The sequence below is a fragment of the Cajanus cajan genome, chromosome 3 (assembly GCF_000230855.2).
Source record: "Cajanus cajan strain Asha chromosome 3, NIPB_CcT2T_4, whole genome shotgun sequence".
In the NCBI taxonomy this organism is placed as follows: domain Eukaryota; kingdom Viridiplantae; phylum Streptophyta; class Magnoliopsida; order Fabales; family Fabaceae; genus Cajanus; species Cajanus cajan.
The window spans coordinates 72,960,640-72,978,797 of NC_138519.1; the positions used below are offsets into that span (position 1 = coordinate 72,960,640).

General features: G+C 29.9%; 2 protein-coding genes across 2 annotated transcripts; one reads left to right on the forward strand and one right to left on the reverse strand.

Annotated features, from left to right (window-relative positions):
* Nucleotides 1-204: 204 nt before the first annotated feature.
* On the reverse strand, nucleotides 205-8,539 carry LOC109806654 (putative lipid phosphate phosphatase 4). The gene is made up of 8 exons (XM_020369126.3): nucleotides 8,407-8,539; nucleotides 4,811-5,018; nucleotides 4,615-4,702; nucleotides 4,234-4,343; nucleotides 3,803-3,896; nucleotides 3,455-3,643; nucleotides 3,280-3,339; nucleotides 205-577 (listed from the first exon to the last, which is right to left on the reverse strand). Exons 2-8 carry the CDS (start codon nucleotides 5,000-5,002, stop codon nucleotides 435-437), a joined length of 876 nt encoding a protein of 291 aa, XP_020224715.1. The 5' UTR covers nucleotides 5,003-5,018; nucleotides 8,407-8,539; the 3' UTR covers nucleotides 205-434.
* Nucleotides 8,540-10,768: 2,229 nt separating this feature from the next.
* LOC109806062 (O-Glycosyl hydrolases family 17 protein) lies at nucleotides 10,769-14,574 on the forward strand. Its single transcript, XM_020368409.3, has 2 exons — nucleotides 10,769-11,398; nucleotides 13,148-14,574. The coding sequence occupies exons 1-2, from the start codon at nucleotides 11,052-11,054 to the stop codon at nucleotides 14,259-14,261; spliced, it is 1,461 nt and encodes a 486-aa protein (XP_020223998.1). The 5' UTR covers nucleotides 10,769-11,051; the 3' UTR covers nucleotides 14,262-14,574.
* The last annotated feature ends 3,584 nt before the right edge of the window (nucleotides 14,575-18,158 follow it).

The window sequence follows — 18,158 nt, forward strand, 5'->3', positions numbered from 1 at the left end:
TAGCTCCACAAAAACCGCAACACTAAACTCCAAAAATCAGACATCATCTTCATTCTTCAAGGGAATAGACATTATTATAAAAGAGTAAATTAGTAAATTACATTAAAAAAATTGTCGGTCATTCAAATTTAAATGATATATCTTTTGATTAAAAATCATTTGGAACCACTTAATTCTACACTTTATTTTTCTACTTCATCTATGTACCATTGAAAAAGTTGCTTCAAATTTCACATTATGTAAAACATGATGTGGATCTTTCACTTTGGAGAATATTAGTACAAAAGTTCGACCAAAGGAAACTTCAATCGTGAATGTGCCTATTAGATGTATACCTAGGCATAACAATGCCCAATGTTTCCAAAACTAACTATTCATTCAGTCAAAGAAGCATATAGTATAATCTCCTGTTAATTGGTAAAAGAAATCAGCAATCACATATATCTTGTCCCATTTTCCATTTGCTCCAATTGTAGGGGATACTCATCTAGCCTTGATACAATGGAAGATTGGTTTCCTAGTTGGGAAGAACATTGATTTTCTCCCATCATATGAAAAAATGCATGAGGAGCCCAACCTACAGATTTGGAAGAAAATAAAAGTTAAGAAAACATAGGTTGATGCCCAATTTAGATTAGCTTCTAGTTTGTACGAAGTTTTCAATTGTAAAGCCTTGTTTTTAAAACTTTTTTTAAAAGCAAAAATGTCAAATTCTAAAAAATCTTCCTATGTATTTACAGAAAAGATATATAAAGAAGTTGAAAGTTGAGGTATATAAATTGATTTTTAAAGTTTGTGAGAGGTTTAGTTTAAGTATAATTGTACTATTTTATCTCTCATATTTTATGTTTTTACAAATTTTGTCACTTATTTTTAAAGTATTGCATATTTTTTCACTTTATTAGTTGATTGTTTGATTTTGTTAATTGATTGTTGACATGATATATTAATTATGGATATGACATGTCAATATGGTATATTATGTTATGTCATCATTTATGTCACATCATAATTCATGTCGATTATTAATATAACACATCAACAATTTATGGTTTACATTCTAATTCACTTAAATGTATTATCATTGATTCATGTGACTCAATCAAAAAGGTCTCAAGAATCAAAATAATTTGTATCTCATTCATTTTTCCTATAACTTCTTCAAAAGTCTTTGTGTTGCACTTTTTTCAAAATGCATGATAATTATTAAATATGTTAAGACCTTTTATCCCATTTAGGCAATTATCAAACATATCTCATGCTTTAAAGTCTTATTTTTGTAAAAAATAGGTAATTTAAGTTAAGTTCTATTTGGTTGAAAAGAGTTGTTAAGTCATATGTATTTTTGATAGTTTTATTTGTTAGTTTTGAGATATAGAGTGGAGGAAGCTAAATTACAAAGAAGAAATGGTAAAAGGAGCTAAAAATTGGGATTTGGGAGCATTCCCTTGGAGTGAGAGGGAAGCTAGCTCTGAGCTATTCCATGCTCACTCAAGCTAGCCACCTAGGTGCTTTGAACAAACCAACTTAAAAAACATCCTTGGAATAAAAGGAAGAGCTTGCTCAAGCGAGTCACTTAGACGTTCTGAGTGAGTCAACTTAGAAGACAACGGTAGAGAATAGGGATGGCAAAAATACCCGCACCCGCGGGTATTTGTGGGTAAAATCCGCTACGGATAATAAATGGATAGGCTAATTAGGTACCCGCGAATAATAGGGACGGATAATTTTTTACCCGTTTATAAATGGGGCGGGGGCGGGTATGATGATATCCATACCCGCGGGTACCCGTTTAATAATATTACTTAAATATCCTAATTATTCTTGTACAACATAACCCTAAAAGTACACTCTCTCGTCTTAGTTTCTTACAAAAGTGAGGTTGAGGAAGTTACCAACATGTGTTAAGCATGTTATAGAATTATGTTGGATATAATTTGATTAATTTTCTAGCTTTGATTGGAGCAATAAAATTTATGTATTTTAAGTTGTTTACTTTCGTTTGGAATTATGAGATTGAATTATTGTAGCTTTGTGATGAGACTTTAACTTGTAAGATTGATGTATTTTAAATCATTGATTATCTTACATTTTTATTATTATTTCAACAAAATTAACGTTAAATACAAGTTCAAAATTAACATTAAATTTTTATTTTTAATATTTCAATGACATTAAATATAGACTTAAAATTATTTGTAATATAATTTTTTTAATTTTTTAAAAAATTTATAAATATCCATGGATATCCATGAATATCCGTGGATATTCAAGAAATTCATGAATACCCGCTCAACGGATGCCCGCGCGGATATGGGGTGGATATGGAGACAATTTTCATCTACTGGGGCGGGGGCAGATTTACTATTACCCGCCCCCATGGGACCCCATTGCCATCCCTAGTGGAGAATCATGTTGGGTCACTCAAGTAAGTCATATGTGTGCTCCAAGCGGGCTAACATAGCAAATCCAACATAGACATTTAGACATTTCATCAAGCTTGCTTAGACAAGCAAACCTTGTTGTTCTTAGTGAATTTGCACATATCAAAAGCCATTCAAAACATTATAAAACTAGGGCTCGAAAAAAATAGAAGACAATTCATTTTTCAGATTACTCATGGAGGTTAGAGAGAGTGACAGTGATATTTTATAATCACAGATCCTTTAATTATTTTCGTCCATACTTGTGAGCAAATTCCTTAACCATGAGTAGTTAATTCTCCGTTGTTAGACATTGATATTGCTATTGAAACCCATGTAATTCCCTACGTTCTCGTTCAATAAAGGTTTTTTCCATTGATAATATTACTAGTCAATTTTTAAGTCTTTTACCTTAATACGAGTTGCATAATAAACTTTATCAAGGAATTCAAATTTTTATTGAAGAACTCAATCTCTTACCTAAGGAATTAGAGTTAAATAAATTCAAAGACGGTTGAATTAATTGTTTAATTACTAAAATTAAATGAGAATTAGGGAAGATTTACGGGAGAAAGGTTAATAAAATCAATATTTGTCGGTTCTTATTAATTAATTTCAAATTTTAAATTGTTACCTGTTCTAAACTCTTAATTATTTTATATATTTTTATGCAATTCTTTAAACAAACTATTTCTCTAAATTATCATAATTGGTACTAAAATTAGATACTCTTTTTACTATTTATGATAACTGATGCACTTGTCAAAAAGTCTAACAATATACTTAAAAAACAAAATGCACGTGAAGGCCAAATTTGAAATTCAAAGATGAAATAATAAAGGACAAGAATTCTCACCATGTTGAAGAGTAGGAAAGGGAAAGAGTAGCAAATAGCATATTGTAGACACGGTAAGCCCTGAAGCAACAAATCAAAGGGAGTTAACATGCATTATTAATTTGCTGAAAATAAATTTCAAATGAAGCAATAATCCATTGCATTGTGATAACAATTGTAACTAGCAACATGTAACCTATAAGGCCTCCAGTAAAGACATCAGTCCAATGATGCCAGTAATCATCAACTCGAGTAACTCCCACAAGAGCAGCAACAAGCAAAGGAAGCAAGACAATGCATAGTTTCGCAATATGCCCCCTACGATCGAACACTCTAATTTTCCCTGATAAATACCAAGAAAGGAAACCAAGACCAGCAAAGGACCCTGCATTTATTAATGAACCAAAACATTCAATTATAAACAAAGCAATCTTGCACAACTGATAATTTTCATATTATGAGCTTAGACAACCTTCTAGATTAGGTTCATATCAACAACAACTAACCCATGTTTTTGACAAGATATCCATATTCTATTACTTACATGAAGTGTGTCCACTTGGAAAGCTTTTGTATCCTTCCTTTATAACCGCCTTAATCCCAGTACAAACAACATCACCAGTGTCTTTATCAAACACCTGCATGAACCAATTCAAATAGGTTATCTAAGCAATCAGTATCAGACAGAAAAAGCCAGAGTCAAGAAAATAGGAAGGGTTGAGGAGTTAAAGGGTCTATTTGGTTTGAGAGAACATTTCTTGGATTTTGTTTCCTGCTTTCATAAATAATTACAAAAGGGCACCATGTTTTTTCTTTGTTTACAGGAAATATTACATTATGCCAATCTTTTGAAAAGTCAAAACAACGTGACATATTTTTGTACGGTTACTCCTAAAAACATGAAAAGAAAACAAAAAATGTTTTTTCAAAGGACCTTAAAGGTTACCAAACACTGAGAATAAGAAGAAAACACACAGGTATATTGTCAGGGAAACACCGTTGGAAGAAGTTTGGTCGTGGTCTACCAACAGCATCTTTAATGGAATCTGTGATAACACCAGTGATTAAGCTAGCAAACATGAGACCTGAGTTCCAAAATAAAGAAGTCAATCCAGTGAGATATAAAAAACAGGTAAGTCAAAATCATAAAGACAAAAGTAGGTGTTGTCATGTTATTTTTTTTCAATCAAAATTAGAGTTTCACCTCGTGTATAATAAAATATTTCATTATATATCAACACATTATTGAAAGAGAAAACTCTATTTATGATTGGAAAATAACACTAACAATGTTTATACTTTGTATCCAAGTTTTGTCCTAACATAAAACCGTAACATACCGAAAGAAGAGAATACCTAATGTTGCATGGTGTAAATCATAGATATCCCTTTTGACAAAGTAATATGCAACAAAGATAAGAATAGGGATGATAATAGAGAGGATCTGCAGCAAAAATCCTCATGAAGTTAATTTTGTGTCCTTAAAACTATAACATATAATTATCAGGAGGTTTCTCCATGGATTATTGGCATGATGGCAACAAGTACTTACAGGGACACCCCACATAGGTATGGTATCTTCTTTGAATGGAAACATAAGATCTGTCATCATGTCTTTCCCAACATAGCGATGGAATGGCTCTATCAAATTCAAGAGTCCATCAATAGCAGCAAGAAGCAGGAGAATGAGCCAATCATGCTTATGAGATAGTGCCAACATTCCTCCTGGGGATTGAAAAGCCATTTTTTCCCAAGTATGGCTACAAAAGAAAAAGCTCAATAACCTCTATGTTCATTTACTTTGGCTTAATAACATTGGTCTTTATCTGTAAAGGTGTAATGCTTAGAGTGTTATCAGTAATCAGAGATTTATTGCTAGGCCTAAAAACCATGAAATTTCAAGAAACTGTCACTACCTTCAAGTGATATTTCAAAATGACCATGCCAATGTGATGAATGTCTTGACACATTGCAGGGTAATAAACTCAGAACTGAAGGCTTTACATGAATATAAAATACAACAGAACTTAAATACAATTTCTTAAGTGTATTTTAGTGTTGTATATACATAATACATTCATGTTGCATTTGTATGTACAATATAATTTCAAATTATAATCATCTATATGACGAAGAAAATAAGAAGGAAAGGAATAATAAAGTATTATCGAAGTTTAGCTGATTTTTAACTTTACCATGATCTGGAAAAACAGATATCAACTCCATAAAATGACAGAAGAAATTAGAATTTATATAATACAAGAAACTGGCCATTGACAGGGATATTAAAAATCAACATGAACACAGATATATAAAGAACTGATGATGGTGACAAACATTCTAAACTGAATAAGAATTCAAATTCATTAAGGAGCATAACGAGGATAAACCTTCTCTAGTTTCTGGTTTTACGGTATTTAATATTGTTTCTTTATCAGCAGGTATCCAAAAATTATCCCACCAACCTTTAAGTTGGCCAGTAAACCCTTGAACTATAATTAAGGTAGTGGCCTTATCAGAGTTTCCTCTTCTTTTGTAGGCACTGGCTGCCATAGACATCATATATATATAATCTAATAAACTTTGTTCACTCATATCATCTATATTCCATTCAATCATTTCACTTCCTGAATAACTATTTTGTACATATTCTCCTCGTTCTTCATAGAGAACGTCCGCTGGAGATGGTCTAGGGTAATATGTTCTTGTTTTTGGATAATGAGTTTTAATCTTATTAATGGTAAAATCATCTGTATCTATGGTATTTATTGACGGTTTTCCTAACGTTAATTTTGATAATAAATCTTTAATTTCTTCCATTTTTTCTTCACTCTCACTTCCTAATTTTAATGAATCTATATGTGTATTCAACTGATATATTGGTTTTACTAATGGTTTTGGGATACTTGAAACTATACTACTGCTTGAAGAAGGAATTTCTTTATCTTCTATCCTTGTTAACTGTTTTGACAAAGTTTCTAACATACTATTAGAAAAATTTAATTGATTATGAATTTTTTTAATATCTTTTTTGTTAACATCTTTTTTCTGATTCATTAATAGTTTTGTAAGGACTTGCCTCTATTTCTTGTTTTTCTACTTCTAGTTTAACCGTAGTCATAGGTGGATATTCAGAAATAATAATTTTATTATCTATTGTTTTCTAAGTTTTATTAGTTTTTATTAAAGGATTTATTGATTTAATAATATTATTTTCTTTGCTATAAGTATTAAACCAATCAAAGAAATAAATATTGATTTCATTTTCTTCCATATAAGAATAATACAATTCTCTAAATTTAATAATTTCTTCTTGAGAAAAATTCGAAAAATACCATTTTCTTAATTCTTTATTATAATCTGCTTTAAAATCTTGATTAATCCATTCTTTATCAATTCTAAATGGTTCTTGTTTTGTAATAGTATTGATAACTGAATTGAAATCAGAAGCAGAAGGATTAAAATCCTCTTCTTCATGTTTAACATTTTCATAAACAGGTCTTGTTATTTTGGAATTAATATCTAATTTAGTTAAATCTATGTTAATAGTGGATCCGTCTACAGAATGTCTTGCATTATTTCCTTTAAAAATCATTTGTGGTAAATTATTTCTAAAGGATTTTGATCTATTTAGTCTTAACCTAATGTCTGTTCCATCTTGAATGATTTCTCTAATTTGAGTATTGTAAATTTTTGGTTCTTCTATGATATCTTCTAATAGCCAATCTTCTGGAATTTTTGAAATAACTTCTGCGTGACTAAGACGTCTAGGTATTTGTATTGAAGATTTTTTGAGATTTGCTTCAACTAATACAGTTTCATTCTTAGGTGAAGACCTAAGTGCTTTATAATTATAATCAATTTTTGTAATTTTATAATATATCCTAACAATAATTTGTATTGGACCAGATTCTTCATCTAATATTTCATCAGGAATTTTTACATATAATTTTAATGATTTACTTGTCTTTTCATTTTTAATATCCATTGAAAAGTTTGGGTAACAGTTAAAGAAGGCAGGACCATCATGTAAATTACTTTCTAATATCGCAATAATAGAATCTTGAAATTGTTTCATCCTAATATCTCGAAGTAATAATAATATTGGGCTGTTTATACCTAATCTGTAATTAGGTTTAACAGCTACTTGAATTAATCCTAGATGCATAAAATTATATCCTTTTCTGATGTGTTCATCTAATAAAGTTTGTTCAATTAAATTAAGAATTTTGTTAGTTTTTGTTCCTGGGTAACTATATTCTAGCGTATGAATTTCATCTTGACTTATTGACCATATACTATGTTGCTTATATACTTCACATTTTTTAACTATGGGTATTGACCAATTATGTAATGAATTTTCTATCTCGGCTATTTTGAGTTCTTGATCTAATTGGTTAGATGATGAAGTTTCACTGTCTATACTTGGAGTTCTCATGACTATTTGTTTGTTCTTGTTCTTGGTTCCTAGACTGCTAATAGTTTCAAACATCTTGGACATTTTTGAAGATTCTTTAAAGGTGGTAAAGGCTTTTCTCCTTTCCATGGCTGACCAACGGTTTCACTGCCTAATCCCCTAGGACTTACTACCGGGACCACCAACACAAGAAGGTTTGGCTTCTACTTCCCCTCAAAGAAGATAAAAAATGGACAAGCTTTGAATACTAAAAACAGTTTTCAGAACTAGAAAACAGGAATAAACAAATAATATAGAGATTCACAAAGTAAAAGCAGTGTTAACCACAGGTATTGAATAAAATATTGAATGAACGAAGATTTGAATATGAATATCAGATTTAAAAATACAATTATAATGTTGTATGCAAGATGATAAAATAATATGTCCTTCTAGAAAGAAAATAACCATAAATATAATTTGATTCAAATAAAGATGGCAGAACCTCAATAAATTATATTTATATGGCTCAGAACCTTGACCATTATTATTAAATATCTAAGTTATATATGTTGAGACAAAACGGATAATGTCATTCACGATTACAAACACATATTATCAAAGAAGACAATTACAGCAACAAAACTGAAACCTGGAAACTGTTACATAAATATAAAAAAACTGAGACAAATCCTGAAAAGAAAATTAAAGGAATATAATTTTAAATAAGAAATGAAAAAATGAACCTTTACCTTTAAACACGGATATTTGGAGAAAGAAACACAAAAAGCCAGGGACGTGCGTTCTGCAAACCGCACGCCCAATATCCAACGTAAAAGCTATGAGAGAAACTTGCAGATGTATATACGAGTTTGATGAATCGAGGAACAATTGCATCTTAGAATCTAAATTTAGACTTTAAAGTCTTTTTAATTTTGTTACTTATTAATAATCTCATTTATGTATTTATAGTTTTCTTTAAAAAAAAATGCATTTATAGTTTTTTTTTTAATTTGCGTACATTAAGAATATTTTTGACCAACTATTAAATCCTCCTCAATACCACTTACATTAAGATTACAATGTTTAGGCAACGGGAAAGCACATATTAGACTCGATCGTCATTCGTCAGTTAGATATAGACCATTAGGGTTAGTCTAGTGGTTGGATGAAGAAAGATTGAGGTAGTTAGAAGCATGAGGAATTATGCTCAATCCTTATTGCGACCATCTTTGTAATTTTTCTTATCTTTATAAAAAAAAAATTCGTCAATTAAATACTTGATAGACTATGTACAAGAATATATATAAATAATTTATTTTTGCTTATTTCTATTTATAAATGTTTATGAAAGTATTTGGACAAATTTATAAAATATTTTATGAATATCTTATAAAATATTTTGAACTTATTTTAATAAGTTGTTCAATATAATTTACACGAAAAATTATTGAGAAAAATTTTAATTCAAATATTGTCACTAACATAAATATATTTTATTTTTATTTTTTCTATTCTTTCACTAAAAATCAGTTATATATTTTTCTTCATTACTTCCTTTAAATTTTTTTGTTTCTCTTTATTTTTTTTCTTTTCTCCATTTTTTTATCTCATCCCCAAAATTTATAATCTCCTATTATAACAAAAAACCTTATAACAAAATTTACATTCTCTATAAAAGAATACTTATATTTTTGTAAAAAAATAGTAAAAATTAATTGAATTGATAAAAAAATTGAACATAATCTCAATGATTAACACGAATTATTGTGTTATTCTCTCTTAATTCTTGATTTGCACTTGTAAAATTTTGTAACTATTTCATCGTTTTGGAAAAAAGTGTTGAAATGTTTGTTGACACTATTTAAACCCCTTTTTAATATATTTCTTTTCTTCAAACTTCTTTTCATCTTAGAGGAAAAATTTTATGAGATGAATTTTACGTTAAAATACTTAGATTTTCCTCCCTTTTTCGTCATACCAAACACACCTCATTTTTTAATACACATTAAGTTTTTTCATAGAGGATTCAAGTTCAATTCCTGCAAAATACACTTTTGGAGTCGACTATAAGTATGACTAAACTCCGACTAGAGATTAGTCTCATAACCAGTTCAAAGGACAAAAAGTTATGAAGATACTTTGGTATGCTACTCGAGCCGAAGGCCTAATTACAATTATACTAAACCCAAAAATACCAAACACACCTCATTTTTGTTATATATAAAAAAAAAAAAAAACTTGTTTTTGACTTCTCTTTCCACTTCTTTCTTTTCAAACACACCCTTAAAGGCAAAGTAAAAGTTAAAGTTGAGTGTGTTTGTACCCCGATAAATACATGATTTTTCACGTTTGATCGAAACTATATTTTATTATTTTACGTATTTTCTTATTCAAACATGGAGAGAAAATATAGGATGCATGTTTTCAATTTCATTCCAAACATGCAAGTATACAAATAATTTATCATATAGTTTGATCTTAACACTAAGCCACAATCTAATTGAATTGCAAGCTCATAACAATTCAATATGATTTTATATGTTAATTAAAAGATGTCATCTGCTCATCATTTTTTTTTTTTAAATTCAACCATTTGCCTTGTTTATTCAATTTATTTATTTTTATTTTTTAGTATTAGAAAGTCTAAGTGAATTGAATTTTGATGACTTACTAATATTAAGACAAGTTTTAATGCTCAAAAATGGTAAATTTTAAGACTTAAAAAACGTTTACATATATATCTTCATATATTTATTGACAAAATTTTCATATTCACAACCAAAATAGACGTTATTATAAGATATAAGTTGTTTCTTTCCCGACTAAACTGTTACTTACTAACTAAAATGCTCAGTTGGCAAAAGGTTAAACCATAATAAAAAGCAATGAGTTAGGACATAAAGTTCATTTATATATTTATTTAGGTCAACAGTGAAGAGAAAGTTTAAAAATAAAAAAGCTATGATCCCACAGTCATGTATATTGGGCCTCAATCAGTCTTGCCCAACATCAATTGCCCCCAACGCAAAGGGTCGTAGACACAAAAACAGATAACATAGTAATAATCATAAACTAATAAAAACAAACACAAAAGCAAGAGCATATATGTTCCATTGTCCTGTACTTCACAGCCATGGGCCTAAGACCAGTCCACACAACTGACACCACGCATTAAATCCATCCTTCACCACTACACTCAGCACCTACTAGCACTACTCACCAATAACCATTGACACCTAGTTACTAGCCTCCAAAATTTTTCAAACTAACCAAAAACCACTCAACACATCACACCACAGCTTCAAGCCCCAACCAAAGTTGTCACTCACACAGTAGCCAAGATTGCATTTTTTTCATTCCTTCTTCATTTTCCAGCATCATCACACCCACCCAAATGCCTCCCATTTCTTGTTTCCTCATATTCACCTTCCTAACCATGACTCCCACCATTTTCTGTGTGGTTGGAGCTGTGGGGGTGAACTGGGGCACCATGGCTTCTCACCCCCTTCCACCCCCCAAGGTGGTGAAGCTCTTGAAGTCCAACAACATCAACAAAGTTAAGCTCTTTGATGCCGACTCTGATGTTCTTCAGACACTTTCTGGCTCCAACGTTGCTGTTACTGTGGGCATTCCCAACGCTATGCTCAGAAACTTGAACTCTTCTAAGAAGGCTGCGGATAGTTGGGTCCATGATAATGTTACACGCTACATGTCCAATGGGGGCAGTGTCACTCGAATTGAGTGAGTCAGGTTTCTTGGTTCTCTTTGTTTCCCATTTTTCTCTGTTCTTCTATTTTGCTTGTGCTTTGTTTATTTTTCCATTTTTTTATAATTGATTTAATTTTCAATACATGGTTGTTTGCTTTGGATTTTTACTCTTTTGATTGACTGATGATCATGGACATTCTGAAAAGGGGGGGGGGGGGGTGTTCAATTCCGTGTTTGTTATTCTGCCTTTTGGTGAGACCATCAAGCATTAGTGTCTGCATAAGGAAAGTTTTTATATTATAGAACACAGAACAATTCCATTGGGCATAGGGGTCAAGCTGCACGGTTTTTCTATAACCATATTGTCATAAGGTTAAATGGAATGAGAACAAATATCTACCGAAATCCAGAATCTGTATTTGGACCATTAGGACTATATACAAAGAAGAAATCCGGCTAATGCCAGATTTGTCGAATTTGCTTCTTTTGTTAAGCCTGTGTTTCTTTTTTACATTAATCAACTCCTTGGTTCATTACGCATTTTCCCTTCACTTCCTGATATATTGCCACCTCAGGTAGGGTGACTGAGTTGGATGTAGCATAAATGAAACTGTCTTACTAGTTACTACTAGTAGAAGTACTTATAAGTAGGGGTGTGCAAGAAATCTGAACCGAAGAGAATCAGATTATAAAAATCTTGCTTGAGAAAAAAACTGAACCGATTCACTGTGTAATAATTCAGTTAACCAAATCAATTTTTATAAAGGGGAATCGTTTGAGTTTATGAAAAAACCAAACATATGTGAGTTTAAAGTGAATAACTGAATTTTACTGTTTTTATAAAAACTGAAGCGATCTACTTTATAAAAAACGGTTTGATTAACCAAACTGTTTTTATAAAATGGATTGATTCAGTTCGGTTCAAATTTTTGAAAAATTCAAACCATGAACAGCCCTACTTATAAGGAAATAATAACAGGTGAAGATCATATGATATGTTGCTCTGCATTCCCAGGCTTTGTGTGCGTGCTTTTGTGTGTGCCCGTGCATGCCTGTGTTTGTGCAGAAGACCGGACGTAGTTATTGACATACATAATAAACATGCACCTTTTAAGTTTGAGCTTTTTCTTTAAAAGTTAGTTTTGTAGAACATTACTATTTTTCTCAGTATTGCATGCCAGGAGAATGAAAAGCTGGCCTACAAACTTGGCCAAATGGTTGGTTCCACTCCCTGAGAATGCTGATGTTGTAGATATCTAGTTCCTTTTATGCCTTAATAATTTACAAATACAAGTGAGTTTGAATTAACTTCTCAGCAAGTACTTATAGGAGAATAAAATAAAATGAATCAAGGAAGTAGAATTAATCAAACTTCTCACTTAAGTTAAAATTAATTGTTGCACCTCAATATTTTGATAAGTTCCCTCACAGAAGTTGACCTATTATCCTATGTCTAGTTCAAAGGAAGGGATGGAGGGGGTGGGAAGAGAGGGTTATTAGATGTGAAGGGTCTCCTTGTTTGGTTTGGTTGAAGGGGAGCCGAGTGTCCTCTGGTTTTCTTGGGGAGGAGAGGAAAAACACTAGTAATATACTTTTATACCATAACAGTATTGAGGAGGGGTGGATAAATTAAATCTAAAGGATAGTGTTGGCAGCACCTTCAGAAAGTTATAACCCACTTACCCTCTCTTCCAAATCTCTCAATATTGGAAGGGATGCAAATCTTAATTATGTCTTAAGTATGGTTCCCTCTACATATGGTTCTAAATATAATTTTTGCAGATATGTTGCTGTTGGTGATGAGCCGTTTCTTAAAAGCTATGGTGAACAATTTCATCCCTTTTTAATTGGAGCTGCTATGAACATTCAAGCATCTTTAAAGAAAGCAAAACTGGACAGCAAAGTGAAAGTTGTGGTTCCATGCAGCTTTGACAGTTTTGAGTCAGGATTTAACCTGTCCTCAGAAGTTCATTTCAGGCCTGACCTCAACAAAACCATGACTGAGCTCCTTGCATTTCTTGATAAGCATGGATCACCTTTCTTTGTGACTATTTCTCCATTCATAACGCACCTTCAAACCAAAAACTTATCACTGGATTTTTCCCTCTTTAAAGAAACTGCACACCCTCATAATTTTAACCATAAAACCTACAAAAACAGCTTTGACTTAAGCTATGATACAGTGGTTACTGTATTATCAGCAGTCGGATATCCAAACATGGACATTGTCGTGGCCAAGATTGGTTGGCCAACAGATGGAGCTGCCAATGCAAGCTCAAACCTTGCAGAAACCTTCATTAAAGGCCTTATAAGCCACCTTCACAGTAACTTGGGGACTCCACTTAGGCCACACAAGCCACCACTTGAAACATACATTTTGAGCCTTCTTGATGAGGACCAAAGAAGCATTGCTTCTGGAAACTTTGAAAGGCATTGGGGTTTGTTCACTTTCGACGGCCAAGCAAAGTACCATGTGGATCTTGGCCAGGGTTCAAAGAGACTTTTGAATGCTCAAAATGTTGAGTATCTCTCTTCTAAGTGGTGTGTTGTGAACAACAATAAAGACTTGTCAAATGCATCAGCCAGTGCTTTAGAGGCTTGTGCAAATGCTGATTGTACTGCACTGTCTCCTGGTGGATCCTGCTTCAATATCAGCTGGCCTAGTAACATATCATATGCTTTTAATAGCTATTATCAGCAGCATGATCAGAGGGCAGAAAGCTGTGACTTTGGAGGTTTAGGTTTGATCACAACTGTTGATCCATCCATGGAGCATTGCAGGTTTCCCATTGAGATTCGCATCTCTCACTCAGTTTTTCACAGGCCGTGTAATTTCTTGTTGGTGATTTTATTTGTAACAACCCTCTTGGTGTCTGAACCACTAGGGTTAGCCTAATGGCAGAGGGTTAAAGTAATATGCCCCAGGTCTTAGATTTATACTTTGTTACTGTCATTGTAATTTTCACCGATTGAAAAAAAAAAAAAATAACTTTTTGTATCTTTTGCGGTTTGACATAGCTAAAGATGAGGATCATTTTTTGATCTCCTGGCCTGTTGTAATTTTGTTGTAGATGTTTAGTGATGAATGAAAATGGTTAGCATTTTTTTTGTAACATTTATTCATGCTAGCTAAATGTGAAGGATGTCACTTTTCATTTTTATTCATTACATGTTGTTGATAACTTGATATGAGATTACTTTTCGCGAAATTGAGTGAAATAATTGTCACAAATGTTCATGATATCCCATAACATATGTGATCATGCAATATGGTGGAACTTAGAAGCAGCATGGATGGATGAGGTGTCCATGATCAATTGAATATGCATTAAGCGATAAAGTATGTATGCAGTCAATGCACACAATGTGGTGAGGGTATCTGCCTTAACAGCAAATGTTTTGTTTTTTTTGTTTTTCTTAACTATTACAGTAGTAACAAAATGATTTGTAGAATCAGGAATTTAAAGTGTTTTAAATAATCACTAACAAGTGTAATCAGGATACTTTCTAGCAAATTTCCTTTAATATAATTATGCTAGTAATATATCTATCTATATTTAGTGTAGAAAGTATTTTTAATATAGCTGCTGCAAGCCATTTTTTCTAAATTGACTTTTTATTATTTTTAAAAATTACTTTTTTTTAATTAACTTTTTTCACTTGTCTCGTTTATATTTTCTTGGAATTTTATTTTTTTAAAACTTTAAAATTTTAATATTACTAATTTTCATTGTTATTTTTTTTTCTAAATGTGTGAACTAAAAAACTTTAATAATGTGAAAAAACTTTAATAATTGGTTTTTGTCCAAGTGATAAGTGAAAAAAAAAGGGGAGATCAATGAATCATTGAGTTTGATTGAATTATAATTTCAATTATTGATGGAGTTTAATATATAAAAGATGGTTGATATTTTCTGAATAAGACTTTTTTTTTAAATAAAAAGGAAAAAAATCTAAATACTTTGAATTGAATTACATAAATAGTTTAACTTTCTTATACTACTATTTAATCTTAGATTTTCATACAATTATAAATTGTAGAATTTTGTAATAACTACTTTCAAAATAATATTTGAATAATTTATAACTTGTTAACATGATAAAGATTTTAGTTTTAAAAATATATATAAAATGTTTTAAAAGTATAAAAAATTAAAATATTCACATATCATTACAATTAAAAAAAAAACATAGTTATGCTAACTTATATCAATATATAACATATCAATATAAGAAATGTTTCTTATATTGATATAAATTAGCATAACTATGTTTTTTTTAAAGGACAACTAACATAACTATGTTAAACTATAATGTTTTAGAAATAAATTTTTAATAAAAGTATTTTGTCTATTTTTTTCTTTAATAAGTGTTTTTAAATATTTTTCATACTCTTTTATCTACTTTAATATATTATATTTATTTAAAATTAAATTTTATTAATTTTTACAATAAATTATCAGTAACTAAAAATATTTTAGCACCACAGGTTAAATATTTATCATGAATATAAATTATAATATATAATAAAAATATTTATTATAAATTTTAGTTATAATAATATTTAGGTTAAAACCCTATTTTGGTCCCTTATAATCTTTTTTTGTTTCAATTTAGTTCCTCATTAATTTTTGGTCTCAATTTGGTCCCAAATTAATTAATTGGTTTCAATTTAGTCCTAAATTAATTAATTGGTTTTAATGTGAGACTTTTCGTCCAAATTGCTTTAACGGTGTTAACTTTTGGCCACGTGGACGCCACGTAGATGCATACGTGGCATCCACGTGGATGTGAATTTTTTTGAAAACACCTGGACCCAGAACGGCCCGTTCTGAAATCGGAACGGGCCGTTCTGGGTGCACTTTTGGTGTGTTAATTTTGCATCCGGAACGACCCGTTTCAAGTGCAAAATTAACACACCCAAAATGCACCAGAACGTCCCGTTCCAGTTTCAGAACGGGACGTTCCGGTTTTATTTTATTTTTTTATATATAAAATATTAATAATTTTATAAAATATATATTATTAATTATATTTTAATTATGTTATTATATCCAATAAAATAAATATATTAATATTTTTTTTATATTTTATTTTATTATGTTTATCTTATTAATTTTTATCATTTTATTCCTTTAATCTTAAATAAGTTGCAAAAAATTATAAAGTGATATTCCTTTTATCTTATTAATTATTATATTTTTTAATAAAATTAATTAAGAATATTGGTTTAATTGCACTTTTTATCCCTCAAGTATTACAATTGTGCAGTTTTGTGATCTCCAAGATTTTAATTGCATAATTTTAGTCCTTAAAGAATTGCAATTGCGCGATTTTGGTCCTTCAATTTTTAATTCAACAATTTTAGTCCCTCAAATATCATAATAGTATGATTTTTGTGTCTCCCATTAAAAATTAATAATTTATATATATATATATATATATATAATGTTTTAAAATTAAATAATTATTTATCTATTCAAATTAATGTATATTATAATTTTCGATATTATATCAATAATATTATTAATATATTTATAGATAAACTAATAATTTGATAAATATAACTTGTTATATATTAATATACTTTTACAAAAATATAAGTATATTAATTAGAAATATATATCTGATCTTAGATATTTATATTTTTGTAAAAGTATATTAATATATATTAAGTTATATTTATCAAATTATTAGTTTATTTATAAAAAAGGTAAAAATATTATTGATATTAATTTATCAGTAATATTAAAATACTAATAATATATAAATTTTATTTATTTAGTAATAGTAAATATATATCATTTGATACATAAAAAAAAAATATACGTTAATTTAAATAAACAAATAATTATATAGTTTTAAAACATTATATATATATTAAAATTTTAAAATTATTAAATTTTTAATGAGAAAGACTAAAATTCCACAATTATGATATTTGAGAGATTAAAATTGTTCAATTAAAAATTGTGAGACTAAAATTACACAATTATAATCTTTTAAGGACTGAAATTACTCAATTAAAACCTTAGAGATCAAAATTGCATAATTATAATATCAAAAACACAATTAAGTAAATAATATTTTATTCACAGTTCTGGAACGGGCCGTTCTGAAACCAGAACGTCCCGTTCTTATTTCAGAACGTCCCGTTTTGGAAGCAGAACGACCCGTTCTGATTTCAGAACGACCCGTTCTGATTCACTGGTGGTGTTTTTATTTTGCAACTAGAACGGCCCGTTCCGGTTTCAGAACAGGCCGTTCTAGGTCCAGGTGTTTTAAAAAATATTCTCATCCACGTGAATGTCACGTATGCATCTACGTGGCGTCCACGTGGCCAAGAGTTAACACCGTTAAAGCAATTTGGACGGAAAGTCCCACATTGAAACTAATTAATTAATTTAGGACTAAATTGAAACCAATTAATTAATTTGGGACCAAATTGAGACCAAAAATTAATGAAAGACTAAATTGAAACAAAAAAAAGATTATAAGGGACCAAAATAGGGTTTTAACCTAATATTTATTTCGAGGTATCATATTATATTATTAGAAATTTCACTTATATTTCTTAAAATTTTATTTATGAATATATTTTAAAAATATTTGATTACATTTTAATATTTCTATAAATATTTTTAAAACTAAAAATGAATAGTGTTATAAAAAATAATTTTTTTTATATTCCCATCAAAATATCATCTTCTCACTCTTCAACAAATTTGACTAAAACATAAATATAATATTTATTTTTAATTTTTTGATAAATATGAGAATAAATACTCTAATA